Below are 14153 nucleotides of genomic sequence, written 5' to 3' on the forward strand. Positions count from 1 at the left end.
CTCTCAATAAATAAATAAAAATCTTTAAAAAAAAAAAAAAAGATATGTTTTATTATGAAAATTATTAGTTTTCTAAATAAAATGGTTGTATTTGATGCCAGAAAGTTGAACAGGATACAATAATACAACCTAGGTAACTTTACTGCCTTTCTTGACTGATAGTCAAAAGACCTTATAAATACAGTGTAATTATTTTGATTCTTACTCTAATTAGAGTCTAAACTGAAGTTATTTTAAAGCATTTTCCTAACTGTTGTACATGAATCCTTATAGAAAAAGGATAACTTGAACAAAGTTTCAATACTATACTCTGAAGCAGCTTTTTATAAGTAACTATCAAGGTGTGATAATTAATACATTGTACCCAGTTTATCTTCATTACCAGTGTAAAATTTCAAATAGGTCCTGTCTAGGCATTTTTGTTATCTTCCATAGAATCAAACACAGTGTTCCTACAGAGCACAAGCTCAAAACCATTAGTCACAACTCTATTTCTACAGTTACATTTGTGAAATTTAAAGGCAAAATAAAAAGGGAGAATGTGGTTAAAGTAAGCTTTAAACCAAGTGAGGAAAAATGTAAACAAACGAATGTGGTTAAAATAAGCTTTAAACTAAGTTACAAAAAATGTAAATACATGCTATACATTTGTAAAGCTTCTTAACAACCAATGTTCGCCAAAAATTTTATGAATAAATCCAGTTATACAAACATGTTTCTATTCATAAATTGCTCACCCAGAATATACTAAGCCTCTCAACAGTGCCAGGCATAAATTAGATAACCAATAAATATTTGCTGAATAAATAGTATGGTTTTGTTTCGTTTTATGTTTCCATAAGATAGTAGAAAAGCATGAAACCAGAGACTGTTTCTTGGAAAAACTTTATTCTCATTACTCAAGATGACATACTTGCTGAATTCTTCACTATTTCCCTAAATGGAAACCTAAATAAACAAAACAACAAAAAAAGGTTTCGGCCAGTCTGCATAAAGCATTCCTGAAACTGCTATCACTATTTTTATAAAGAAAGTAAAATTTACAGAAGTTACGTAATGAACCCAAGGCAACACTTTATACTGTTCTTTATTTATCAACAAGTTAAAGTTATAGTCTATCAAGAACTGCCAGACTTCCTAAATGTCTCTCTTCAAGACACTCTATTCACCCCATTTTTGTAATTTGGGCTCCATCTACATTTTTATTTTAACTCTTTCTCTAAAAAGAATGCATACTGAGCAACTACTTAAGTTAACATTGACTCAATAATAGTCATATTGTTGCTGATTATTTGTAAATATTGCTTGGATTCTCTGCTTGGGTTTGATTCATGTCAACCACTCCTGTATCTGACTTCTCAACATAGTTACCTAAGATTCTTAACATTTGGGGTGCCCAGCTGGCTCAACTGGTGGAGGATGTGACTCCTGACCTTGGGGTTGTGAATTTGAGCCCCACACCCCACACTGGATCTAACAATTACTTAAAAATTAGAAAATAAACCTTAAAAAAAAAAAAAAAGATTCTTATCATATGCCGATAGTGGTCTTCCAGGCTAGGGGTTGTCAAATTATAGCCCTAGGACCAAAGTCAGCCAGCTGCCTCTTTCTGTGAACAGAAAGTTTTGCTAGAACACAGTCATATCCACTCATTTAGGCATTGTCTGTGACTGCTTTCCTACTACAACAGAACTCTAGCCCTATACAGAAAATATTTACATATTCCTGTTCTAGGCTATGCTGTAAATACACCTAAACATTATTAACAACTTACTACTTCTCCCCAGAATCTTTAAATAAAATACATGTATGGTGTCAAGAACAACCAACAACAACAACAAAAATTCCTCTGCATTAGTTACTATGAACTATTTTGTATAAAATCCCGCAGAAATGCTCTGGAAATTTATTCTAAGGTGAATAAAAGTCAGGGGAATAGCTGAAAAAAATATGGATACAATCTATTCTTATTCTTGTTATTTGAGATACTTAAGTTTTATAAAGTCTTCACAAAGAATTAGTGAATAATGAATCAATGCCCCTACCAGAAAGTCAGGATAGGGTTCCTGTAAGCCTATGCTCTAGCATTTCACCAACTGATCAACACACACCTTGTTTCCTGTGTGTTTTGTTTAAGGACATCTTATTTTATATACTGCTGTTTCACTAACATTGAATTCACAGTCAAAGACTATAACTCAAGCTTGAACAAGACTTATCTAACATGTTTTCTCCATTAGGCACAACACAGCTTTCTTGATTTTGGAAACATCAGATGGTACCTCAACGCTATGCTTGGGGACCACTTTAAACAGCAAAATCACCAGGGTACCTGGGTGGCTCAGTGGGTTAAGCCTCTGTCTTCGGCTCAGGTCATGATCTCAGTCAGGGTCCTGGGATTGATCGAGCCCTGCATCGGGCTCTCTGCTCAGAGGGGAGCCTACTTCCCCCTCCCCCTCTGCCTGCCTCTCTGCCTACTTGTGATCTCTCTCTGTCAAATAAATAAATAAAATCTAAACAAACAAACAAACAAAAAAACCAGCAAAATCACCAAAAAAAAGCATAAAAAATGTGAAAGGCTTGGTATTAAATAGACCACAAAAGGGATACTTGCTTACGGTACTGGAGCTGACATAAGAAGACTGCATGTCACTCTGTTCTACCTCATCTAGGAATGTGCACATCAAGCAACTCAAATTTTTCACCATTCTGTGCATGCCCACATTGGCAAAAGACCATAAAAACACTGTTAAGTATTGATTTGGGTCTTACAAATAAATTTTAGTATGTGGACAATTCTCAAATACGTAATCCACAAATAATGAGGATCAAATGCACTTTATAATACCATAATAATTAATCTAAAAAATTACTTATGATCCAAGAATTTTTCCTTAGGTCTAGATATACATTCTCAGATCTTAATCTATACCTGTTATAATATGCTTGAGGGGTTGGGGGGTTGGGAGAAATTTTAATGACCCCAAATTATGGAAGAATTATAAATTCCTATAATTCTTCTAAGGTAAAATTTAAGAAGAGCAAAAGAATCTCTCTCATATTCTGTTCCTGAAATCGAAACAAATATTATTTGATATTGCAAACCTCTGTCGGTCTTCATCATCACTACTCTCGTATTCTGATTCTATACTTGATAATTCCTCATCCTCATCTGGCAAAGGAGGTTCCTCTGGTGGCTGAGGAGATGCAGGTGGAAGAGGTGCATGTAATGGCATATAATCTTCATACTAATTAAGAGAAAAACGGTAATCATATGGTAATCTATGATATTTATAGAACAGAAAAACCATCTCCATTCAGATACTCTATTCTCACCTCTCTCCCTCATGACACATTCAACACATACTGAGAGAACACCTGCTATAGAAGACTGCTATTTGATTACAAAACTTGTTTCCTCTTCCTTGACACCTAGCTGGAGTAAATTTCCAAACCTCCTTTATAGCTGGATTTAACCGTGTAAATGAGTTTTAACCAACAGAATGCTAGCATAAAAAAAATATCCATCCATAATCCTCTCTTCCTTCTTGATCTGCAGGATGTATGGTAATGCCTTCATTATTCTGGGATATGCACATAGTGAAAACAAGTTAGGTCTTCTGAATGACTAAATAGAATGGAAAGTCATCTGCCCTACTTTTGGAATGGAGTTGACATGCACAAGAAATAACTTATGCTGGGTTAAGTGACTAAGATTTGAGTTTTATGTTAAAAGCAGCCTAAACTTAACAGATATTCCTGTAATGTGCCAGATATTGAAGTGTTGGGATTGCAAAGAAAAATAGTGCCGCTAGTAGTATATACATCAGAAAAAGCAGTCAATATGCAATACACAACAGAAAAGTCAATTTTCTGTTTAAATGTAAGGACTCAATATGATTTCTCATTGCTATTATCTAGACAATTACCAAGTACTATAACAAAATAGTAAGTAGAATAGTTCAGTAGCAGACATAGACTACTATCTAAATTACAGATATATTTTCACAGTAAATTCTGAATAGAAGTTATTAGCAACCTTTCTTCTCTTCTGCAAATGATGCTCTCTATATGCAATAAAACCAGAACAATGGAAATTTTACATAATTAAGTTTGTTAAATGCAAATATTTTATAAAATGCAAGAGCATTGTGGGTCAAAGGACTGAACACTGGTAGAAATGAGAGCCTCTATTACCAAAAGCATCTTTTTCACCTTCTAGCATTCTCCACTTAACTATTGTTAGTATGTTAACTTTATACTTGTCCCTTACTTTCAATGCACATTAGAGGTTAGTGGCTCAGTATTTGTGAAGGTTAGCCTCAACAATCCCACCTCAGGAAGAGAAGTTGTGAATCTTCAAAAAAAAAAAAATTTTTTTTTTCAAAGACTTGTTTATTGAGACATCTGGGTGGCTCAGTTGGTTAAGCATCTGCTTTCGACCCAGGGTATGATCCCAGGGTCCTGGGATCAAGTCTTGCATCAGGCTCCTTGCTCAGCAGGAAGCCTGCTCTGTCCCTCTGCCTACCGCTCCCCGTACTTGTGCTCTCCCTATCTAGCTCTCTCTCTCTCTGACAAATAAACAAAATCTAAAAAAAAAAAAAAGACTTATTTATTTATGGGTGGGGGGCAGAGGGAGAGGGAGTCTTAAACAAGACTCTGCACTAAGCAGAGAGTCCAATGAAGGACTCGATCCCATGATGCTGAGATCACGATCGCAGCTCAACCAACTGCACCACCTAGGTGCCCCATAAATCTTTACAATTGTAAGATATTCCTTACCATTGGAGGGCGTGCAGTAATTGGTCCAAAAGGTGTGGGTAAATTCATTTTATTCATAAGATGAAGCACCTGAAAGCAATAAAACATTGAAAATCACATAGTAAAATAATTCAACTCACATATTTTATGTACTTTAAAACTCTGCTATAACTATACTCCTGATTTGGTGCAAAAGCTGGCTATTTCTTGCTTTATCCCAGAATGGGGCTGTTACCAGTCACTGATGTATCTCAGAAGATTACCCTTTCTAAAATGCTTGTCAATTACATAAATACTTATTCTCATTATTAAAAATACCATGTTCTTGCAATGTAAATGCTACCAAAATGTTTTATCTTCCAGTTACTATGAGTTAAATAAGAAGCATATTAAAGAAAAGAAATATCATCTATAGTTTGTACTTAAAAGTATATTAGTACTGTCAATACTTTCAAGCATTTGCTGAGGGGTCCCCTATGTTTTTTCCTTTAAGAAAGAATCTCCACATTAAAGGTGTATGATCAAGTAACAAAAATTACCACAAGTTACACTTCCCAAATTATCTTATGTTTATTAGTATTAATACTAAACAAGTTAAAAAGTTTAAGCCAGTTTATAAAAACCTTTACTCGAATGTAGTAATATTTCACTACCTTTTGCAATGGACTTAACTTCCAACCAGATACATATACTAAACCCTAACCAATGTGATGCTATCAGGAGGCAAGGTCTTTGGGAAATAATTAGGTCACAAGGGTAGACACCCATGAATGAGATTAGTGTTCCTTATAAAAGAGACCCCAAAGAGCTCTCTCCTTTCTTCAGCTAGGGGAAGATACAAAGAGAAAACAGCCATTTGCAACCCTGGAGAGGGCCCTTACCAGAACTCAACCTTGCTGTCACCCTAATCTCACAGTTTCAATCTCCAGCACTGTGAGAAATAATTTTCTGTTGCTTATAAGCCACCTGGTCTATGGTACTTAGTTATGCAAGCCCAAACTGAGAAGATACCTTTAAGATAATTATAATACCGTTACCTGTTAGAATTAGTCTGATTAATGCTATTATGAAAAGTAAAGAAATCAGCATGAAAAATAACTTATTAAGTTATTCAAGCATTTATTTTGGGAAAGTAAGTTTCATTCTACTTACCTGTACATAGAACTTAGGCACACTTGCCAAAGCATTTACTATGTTTGCTAGGATTGTGCTTGAAGGTGGTGGGTACATATACTTGAGGCATGAATTCAGAGGGAAAGTCAGCCTAAAAAAATATTTAAAATGCTTATCATGTTTTAGTAAGTTTCATATCAATAACATTTTTACATAACCTGATAGAAGTACATAATTGTTCAAATAATTCAGCACTTTTAGATTTACCTTGTTCCTTATAATCCCAAATAAGTACATTTAAGAAAACAATTGCTTTGAAGTCTCTGAGTAGCTCAGTTGGTTGAGTGTCTGCCTTTGGCTCAGGTCATGATCTCAGGGTCCTGGGATCAAGCCCCTACCCCCACCATTGGGCCATTGGGCTCCCTGCTTAGCAGGGATTCTGCTTCTCCCTCTCCCTGTCCCCCACATCCCCCCATGCTTGTGAGCACACACACTCTCAAATATGCAAAATCTTTAAAAAAGAAAAAAAAAAAACTTGCTTTCTGATTGCACTAAAGAAAAATAAGGTATTTCTTACCAGAGCTTATTTTATAGCTCTTAACATTTTAATGGACCCAAATTTAGTGACAGACTCTAATAGCTCAACATCTTTAACCAACATATTGACTGACATAATAAAATATCCTTTAAAATATCTTATTGTAATACACACACACACACACACACACACACACACACACTCAGAACAACAAATCAAAAAGCTACAAACACAAACAAAAAACACTAACCCATGGTTTGGTGCAATTCCATTTTCTATGGTTAAACAACCAAGTTCTTTCTTTTCTTTATCATCTTCCACAGGGTCATCACATCTATAAAATACAGAATACAAGTTGATCTTATCTTTAGAAATAGAGTAAAAAATTGAGGGTTTGTTAAAACTCAGACTGCTAGGCCTTATATTCCCCTTTCCATCCCCAAATTTTAATTTCAACAGGACTAGGGTAAAGCCCAAGAATCTGTATTCCAACCAAGATCCTACATGATGCCATTGGCCCAGGGACACTCTGAGAATCACCAGTGTAAGGCAAATTTGTAAAGTTTTTGTAACTACAAAGAGTTACTGCTGGGAACCAAATACCAGTCTTTGATTTCAAAGGGCATGCCTATCCATGACACCCTGCTATCTGTAATACAAGGATTTTATACTAGTTATATTCCTCCACTTAAAGCCGAATACTTTTCACCCCACCCTCTTCTCACTTCACACTGATTACTTCTTAATATTAAATCAATACTCGGATTCCTAACGCATAATTAGGAACAAAAATAAATATAGTGTACTAGATTCAATAGAGACATGTATCATTTATTATGTCAAATTATTTACCTGCTAGTCTGAAAACAACCCAACAACAATACAATTGATTAAAAAAAACACTTTAAAATTTAGGAAAACCTAACTACATACCTTTTCTTTTTTTCAGTGTCTGAAGGGGGACATGGAGAATGAACTCGATCTTGCTCCTTTGCAAATTCAACAACTAAAGTATGACCTAAAAGTTTCAGCTGATGTAGTCTTGTCAATGCCTTCAGTTGGAAAAATAAGAGTAAAATATTTTATAACTGCATCAAAAGTTGTTTGTTAGAGAACATTTCAAAATAGTTTTACATGATCTTTGTGAATGCTGTTAATACTTCCCTGGCTATTTTTTACCCATTTCCAATCTCAGGGTGCTTAGCCTTTGTCATTTACTAAGGGACTGCTTCCTACCACTTAGTAAAAGCAACATCTGGTAAATCCAAATCTCCCTATAACTAGGCAGCTGAAAATTGTTAGAAAAACAAACATAATCAGTCTGGACTCACTTTAAACTCATGATCACAACCACAAATTTGGAGATGAAACCTAAATGATGCCACACTTACCACATTTTTAGTTAATTTCTTTCTACTAATCTCTAAGATATTATTTTGTATTTTCTCCTTGTTCCTCAGCCTCACAACATTCCTTTCCCGTTCTTCTAGCCTAGGACCTTGCTTCCTACTTTGGGAAAACTGAAACAACCAGATGAGAACTTCAGATTCCCACCCTAATGGCCTATCTACCAGCTAATGAATCCACATATTCAACCTTCTGTTATTAAGTATTAATTATCCACATTTTTATTTAAATCCAGTTACTTGACTTGTATACTAAATCCCACCTTCGCATCCACCCATCATCTCTTTTCAACTCTTGTTTGGGGAATGTTCTTAACTACATTACTAATTTTCTGACCTGTACTGATTCATCCATATTAGCACACAAATATGCTTCTACTTCTCCCACCCTACTTTGTTCTTATTCATCTATTGATCCCATTTTGCTCCTTTCCCCCTCTTTAATTACAGTTGCAGTAAAACTCCTTAAGAATTATTTATCTAAACCAGGGCGCCTGGGTGGCTAAGTCTGTCAAGCAGCTGTCTTTGGCTCAGGTCATGTTTCCAGGGTTCCGGGCTCAAGCCACACATTGGTCTCCCTGCTAGATCCGTAGCCTGCTTCTCCCTCTCCACTGTTTGCCCTCTCTCACGCACACTTTCTCTTGATCTCAAATATATAAAATCTTAAAAAAATTTTTTTTTCTAAGCCCTCTAAAATTCCTCTCCTCCCATCCAGTCTCCAACTCAAAGACAACAAATTCTGTACTGCCAAGCCAATGGTCTATTTTCAGTCTTCATTTTTATTGCACTTAACACAGTTGATCACTCCCTCCTTGATGCATGTTCTTCATTTGATGTTAAAACATCATACTTTCCTGCAGATTTCTTCCCAGCTCACTGGTTTCTACTCCTTAATCTCTTGGCTTTTGCCTTTTCAAACTCTAAATGTTGGCATACTCCAGGGTTCTATTATTGGTCCTCTTTCTAGCTACTATCTTAGTGATCTAATCACCATCCTAAATTTTAATCCCAATGCTGTGCTAACTCCCCACTTCTTAACCTCAGCCCAAACCTGCTCCAAAGTTCAAGAAACCATATCCAAACTACCAGACAGCTCTCCTAAGTGTCTAACAAACATTTCAAAATTGCCATTTCAGAAAATGGACCACTGATATTCTATCCTCATCCCCCCAAATGTTTTTTATGTGGAGGCTTTCACATTCAGTTGATGGTAATCCTTCTTCCACCTACTCTTATCAAAAATATTGGAAACATACATTAAGACTTCTTTCCCACATTGCATACCCAAGCCATCAAGAAATTGTTTGCTTCTACCTTCAAAATATATCCAGAATCTAACCGCTTCTTACTAACTTGGTCCAAACACCTATCGTCTCTGACCTAAATTACCACCATAACCTTTTTAGAGATTTCCCTGTTTCTACTCTTCCTGCCTCCCATCTCTTCTCAACACATCCTTTTAAAGATATAAATTAGATTATGTTACTGCTTTGCTCAAAATATTCTAGTACCTTCCCATTTTACTCAAATGTAAAATGTAAAATCCAGGATCTTTAGAGTACCTACATGATATGGCATCTATTACTTCTCTGACCTCAAATTCTAATTACATCCTCCTCATTCTGTCTGCTTCAGTCATTCTAGCTTACTTGAACATAACAGGCATTCTCCAATACTAGTGCCCTTATTCCAGCCATTAATCAGACTAGAATGTACTTTCTCCACATATTCCCTTAGCTAATTTCACCTCCTTCAAATTATTACTTAAATATGACCCTAATAACCTTAACTACAACCATCCCCATCTCGCACTCTTGATTGTACTGCTCTTTTTCCTTTTTATTCCATAGCATTTATCATTTTCTAAAATATTAAACAATTAAGTTTATTATTTATAATCTGCCTCCCCTTTTGAGAATATGAGCCCCAATGAGGACATAAATTTTTATTTCCTTTTTTATAAATATTTTGTTAACCAATTTATCCCGAGACCTAAAGCAGCATCTACCACATTGTAAGCATTTAATATTTTTTAATAAATAGACCTATAAGCCTTATTTAGGACTACAGTTTTATTTTACCATCTTTATGCATCCTTATTTGATTGTTTCATTTTAAAATGTTTCAATAATTTTCAAGTCCTTAAATCAATTCTAGACTTCTTCAATTACCAGTGAACCTCTGATTGTCTGAGATACAAGGCATCTGAGCTCAACTGCTTCAACTTTCTTGTTGGCAAAATGGGTACCAAACCTATCCTCTTCAAGGATATACAGTTTTTCCACTTTTAATGTTAATTTACCCATTTTGCCCAGCTACTTACTTTATTCTTAAAGATTTCTCTACCCTTGTTTTTTAAAAATCTATCAGTCACATGCAACGTAACCTAAAAGCCATACTAATGCTATTATCTTCTCATTACTTCTCTACTACAAACATTTCCCAAAGACACTGACTGGCTCCACATCCTCTTCTCTAAGTTAATGTCGACCATAAAACAACGTGGGTTTCATTACCATATTTTATTTATAATATCTTATGCAATATTTACAAGAATTTCTTCTGAAAAAAAAAATCCTATAATGTTAAAAAAATACATACAACATGAAAGTCTTCTGTAATCCCACCTTGACAGAAAGACATTTATTAACAATTTTGTGTACAACTTTGCCACATTTTTTTCCTATGCATAAACATAGGTACTACTGGATTTCCAAAAATCCATTACATCTCATACATAATGTCTGCCAACTTTATTCATGTACTCTATCAAGGCTACATTCCTTACTAATATATATTGGTTTGACCGTCATTCTTTGACAGTAGTACAGGCTACCGATATACTATAATATAAGCTGTCCCTTCCCTTTATTGATGAGAATTTGGGTGATTTCTATTGTTTCACAATAAAAAACCTTTTACTGATTAGACTATTCATTCCTCATTTTGTGTCATCACAGTACCTCATCTTCTTAAAACTCTCTTCTCTTTGCAACCATGAAAATTTCTTTTCTAGTTCAACTTTCTTTTTAACTTCTCCCTCCCATTCTCCTTTCCTGGCTTGTCTTCCTTTGGGCAACCATATCCATTCACCTGATTCAAGAAACTCCATTTTTGACCCTGTCTTTAGAGTCATATTTTTAAATATATTAAAAATATTTCAGGGGTGCCTGTGTGGCTCAGTTGGTTAAGCATCTGACTTCAGCTCAGGTCAGGTTAAGCATCTGACTTCAGCTCAGGTCATAATCTCAGGATACTAAGACTGAGTCTCATATAGGATTCCCATGCAGCAGGGAGTCTGCTTCTCCCTCCTGATGCTCTGCCTCTCTCTCAAATAAATAAAAAATCTTAAAAAAAAAAATTTCCAGGGGCACCTGGGTGGCTCAGTGGGTTAAATCCCCTGCCTTCGGCTCAGGTCATGATCCCAAGGTCCTGGGATCAAGCCCAGCATCAGGCTCTCTGTTCAGCAGGGAGCCTGCTCCACCCCCACCCCCTGCCTGCCTCTCTGCTTACCTGTGATCTCTGTCTGTCAAATAAATAAATAAAATCTTTAAAAAAAAAAATTTCCATAGAAACAGCTCAACTCTTCAACGTTAATATGTAACATCTGAATTCATTATCTACCTTTCCCAACATCCTTTGAATCCTGCCCTTAATGTCAGGTAATGCAATAACCCAATACCTCAGTCCAAAATCTTTTGAACAAAAATTAGTTAACAGGAAATTGCTGATAACTTTAATAGTTAAAAAAAAAAAAAAAAGTCATACCTTTATAGCTGCTTTTTCATTAGGGAAAGTAGCAAAAGCTGTATGTTTCTGAAAAAGAATTAAGGTACAAATTACTTCTGATGCAGTATCAGGTTTTCGTAAGTCTGACTTTACCAGCTGACAGTTATTTCACAAATAAATAAAGTCATGGAAAGGGATGGAAAATCAAGACCATTATAAATTTATTAATTTCAGTACTGTGGTTCTAAATCTTTTTTGGATCAGAGTTCCTTGAGATGATAGCTATGTAGCCTTTTATATAAAGGTGTACACACACACACACACAGGATGCTTTATATACACTTTCAAATAGTTCAAGAGACCAGAAGTTTAAAACCCCTACTCTACCAAAGGACAACCCTTAAACAAAATATCTTAAATTTATAATACAGATTTTCCCTCTATACAGCCAAATACAAAGTTTATAAATGTTTACCACAGAAAACCATTCCTCAAGTGCATGGTGCCTTTGTCTGTTACCCCTGCAATAAGGGGTCAGTGGGGGAAGTCTATTTTAAAATATAAACTGTAAACAGTTTAAAGACCATCAGGGAAAAAAAAAGTTAACTCAAAGGTAAATGAATCATTACAACGGGTAATGTTATCATTCTTAACAGCGCTTATTAAAACATTTACAAGTTGCTTGAGTATTTATATGACACATTCTAGTTTTGTCTAATCTGATCCAAGATGACATAATTAAGAGTACTTAAACTGAACACATAGACTATTTGTATTTTCCGGTGTACCTGACACATTGATCAAAATTGTCAGTCTTCTCAATACTTCTCAACCCTGTTTGCATATTAGAATTACGTGAGGAGACTAAAACCACTGACATTTGGCAGAATCACAGACCCAGACCATCTTGCAGAAACTTCACATCACCATCACTATTTTTTTTTAAAGATTTTATTTATTTATTTCACAGACAGAGATCACAAGTAGGCAGAGAGGGGGGCGGGGAGCAAGCCCCCCAGCCGAGCAGAGAGCCCGATGGGGGGCTGGATCCCAGGACCCCTGGATAATGACCTGAGCCGAAGGCAGAAGCTTTAACCCACTGAGCCACCCAAGCGCCCCTCACCATCACTATTTTAACGGAGAGAAATCGATCTAAAACATCTTCAGGTATAAAAGCAAATGAAATAACTGTAAATTTTTTTTCCTGTGTAGAAAACTTTAATAGTCTTAAAATATTATTCCAACGGAATCCATCAGAAAAATTTCAGAATTTTTTCCTAAAAATTCTCGTAGAAATTCTGTAACTGCTTTACTGAAGTTACTTCTGTACTTTCTCCTCTGTTTTCATGAATGTCTTAACAGTGGCTTATAAATGATCCAATATTTTTAAAAAGTCCTTTGTACCTCATATCTGAGAGTACTTTGCGTCTAAAAGAAATGCTCTCAAATTCAGAGGAGTTTTGAGATTCTGAAGATGGGTCAGAAAAGGGGACAGAAGCTATTTTCCATTCTTCTCCCTTGACTTTTTCACTGCTTTTTTCTACAGCGCAGTGACTAACACAGGCTCAAGGCATTTAAAACTTCACTTGGTACGCAAGGTATTTTGACGTAAAAGAGAGAAGACAGGGAAGACCCCACTACACAAGCTCATTTTCCCACTCTATTCTACTTCCTTCTGTCAAAGCTTCCCCCACCCCCCGACCCCCTCAGTCACTAGCCCAGGGCCTTCCCCGGAGGCCTGGGACGGACGCGCCCTTACCAGTCGTCCCTTATCTGACAGGACCCGCACCGACTGCGCCCCGAAATACTTCAGCAAGTCCTCTTTCTCTTCGGCGGTCAGTTCGGCTGGCAGGTGCCTCACTAAAAGGGTTCGGTCGCCCCGCGGTGGGGAGAGTGAGGCAGAGTTCTGGCATCCCCTTGACATCGGCGGCAGGGACTGCTCAGGGGCCGCCATTTCCAGAGAACGCAACACGGAAGGCGACAAATGAGCACGCAGTGAAAATGCGCTAATCCACAGAAGCTGAAGAGGCAGTATTTTTCCGCCTCGCGCTAAGGATTCTGGAAACAAGGAAGTGCCGCGATGGATGGTCTCTTTCTCGCGAGATTTGCGCCCCCGCGGCTGACTGGTCTGCGGAGGCCGGTTCCTCAAACTGGAGGAATCGGTTCTACACCGGTGGGAGAGGAAAGTGGTTTTGAATTCCAGGCAGCTGCTGAAGGTATTAAAGACAAAAATTTGCCATGGAGAAGCGCGAGGATTTAAAAAATTTGATAAGGGGACTCAGCCGCGTGAAGGAAAAGGATGGAAGCCCAAGGACAGGAAAGAACTACGGCTGCGCTTGTGGGAGCAGGAAGCGAGTCTGGGCGTGGCGCCCGCCTGGTCAGAGCTGAGCTCCCAGGGTTTCTATTACGGCCAATTGCGAAAGCGCATTTGACTGGCTGCCTGGGAAGGACGACTTGGTGTGGGATTCAGCGGTGTGTGTTTGCAATCTTGGGATTGTAAAACCTAAAGATAGCAAATTCTTTCTTCAACTCAGTAAGGTGCGCGTAGGCAGAACTCGGTTTACGGAACAAAAAGCTAAGAAGTATGTTTTTTTTTTTTTTTTTTT

The 14153-nt window shown here is 36.8% G+C and overlaps 1 protein-coding gene across 3 annotated transcripts in view; it reads right to left on the reverse strand.

Moving 5' to 3' along the window:
- Positions 1-13640, reverse strand: part of RNPC3 (RNA binding region (RNP1, RRM) containing 3) — a 29072-nt gene extending 15432 nt beyond the window's left edge. For all 3 annotated transcript variants that reach the window (XM_047725155.1, XM_047725154.1, XM_047725153.1), the window contains exons 1-7: positions 13307-13640; positions 11587-11634; positions 7346-7464; positions 6663-6746; positions 5914-6025; positions 4783-4851; positions 3106-3248 (exon numbers count right to left, since the gene is read on the reverse strand). In XM_047725155.1, coding sequence (XP_047581111.1) covers positions 3106-3248; positions 4783-4851; positions 5914-6025; positions 6663-6746; positions 7346-7464; positions 11587-11634; positions 13307-13501 — 770 coding nt within the window. In that variant the 5' untranslated portion in view covers positions 13502-13640. The remainder of the gene's footprint in view (positions 1-3105; positions 3249-4782; positions 4852-5913; positions 6026-6662; positions 6747-7345; positions 7465-11586; positions 11635-13306) is intronic.
- Positions 13641-14153: the final 513 nt, after the last annotated feature.

The sequence above is a fragment of the Lutra lutra genome, chromosome 4 (assembly GCF_902655055.1).
Source record: "Lutra lutra chromosome 4, mLutLut1.2, whole genome shotgun sequence".
NCBI lineage: Eukaryota > Metazoa > Chordata > Mammalia > Carnivora > Mustelidae > Lutra > Lutra lutra.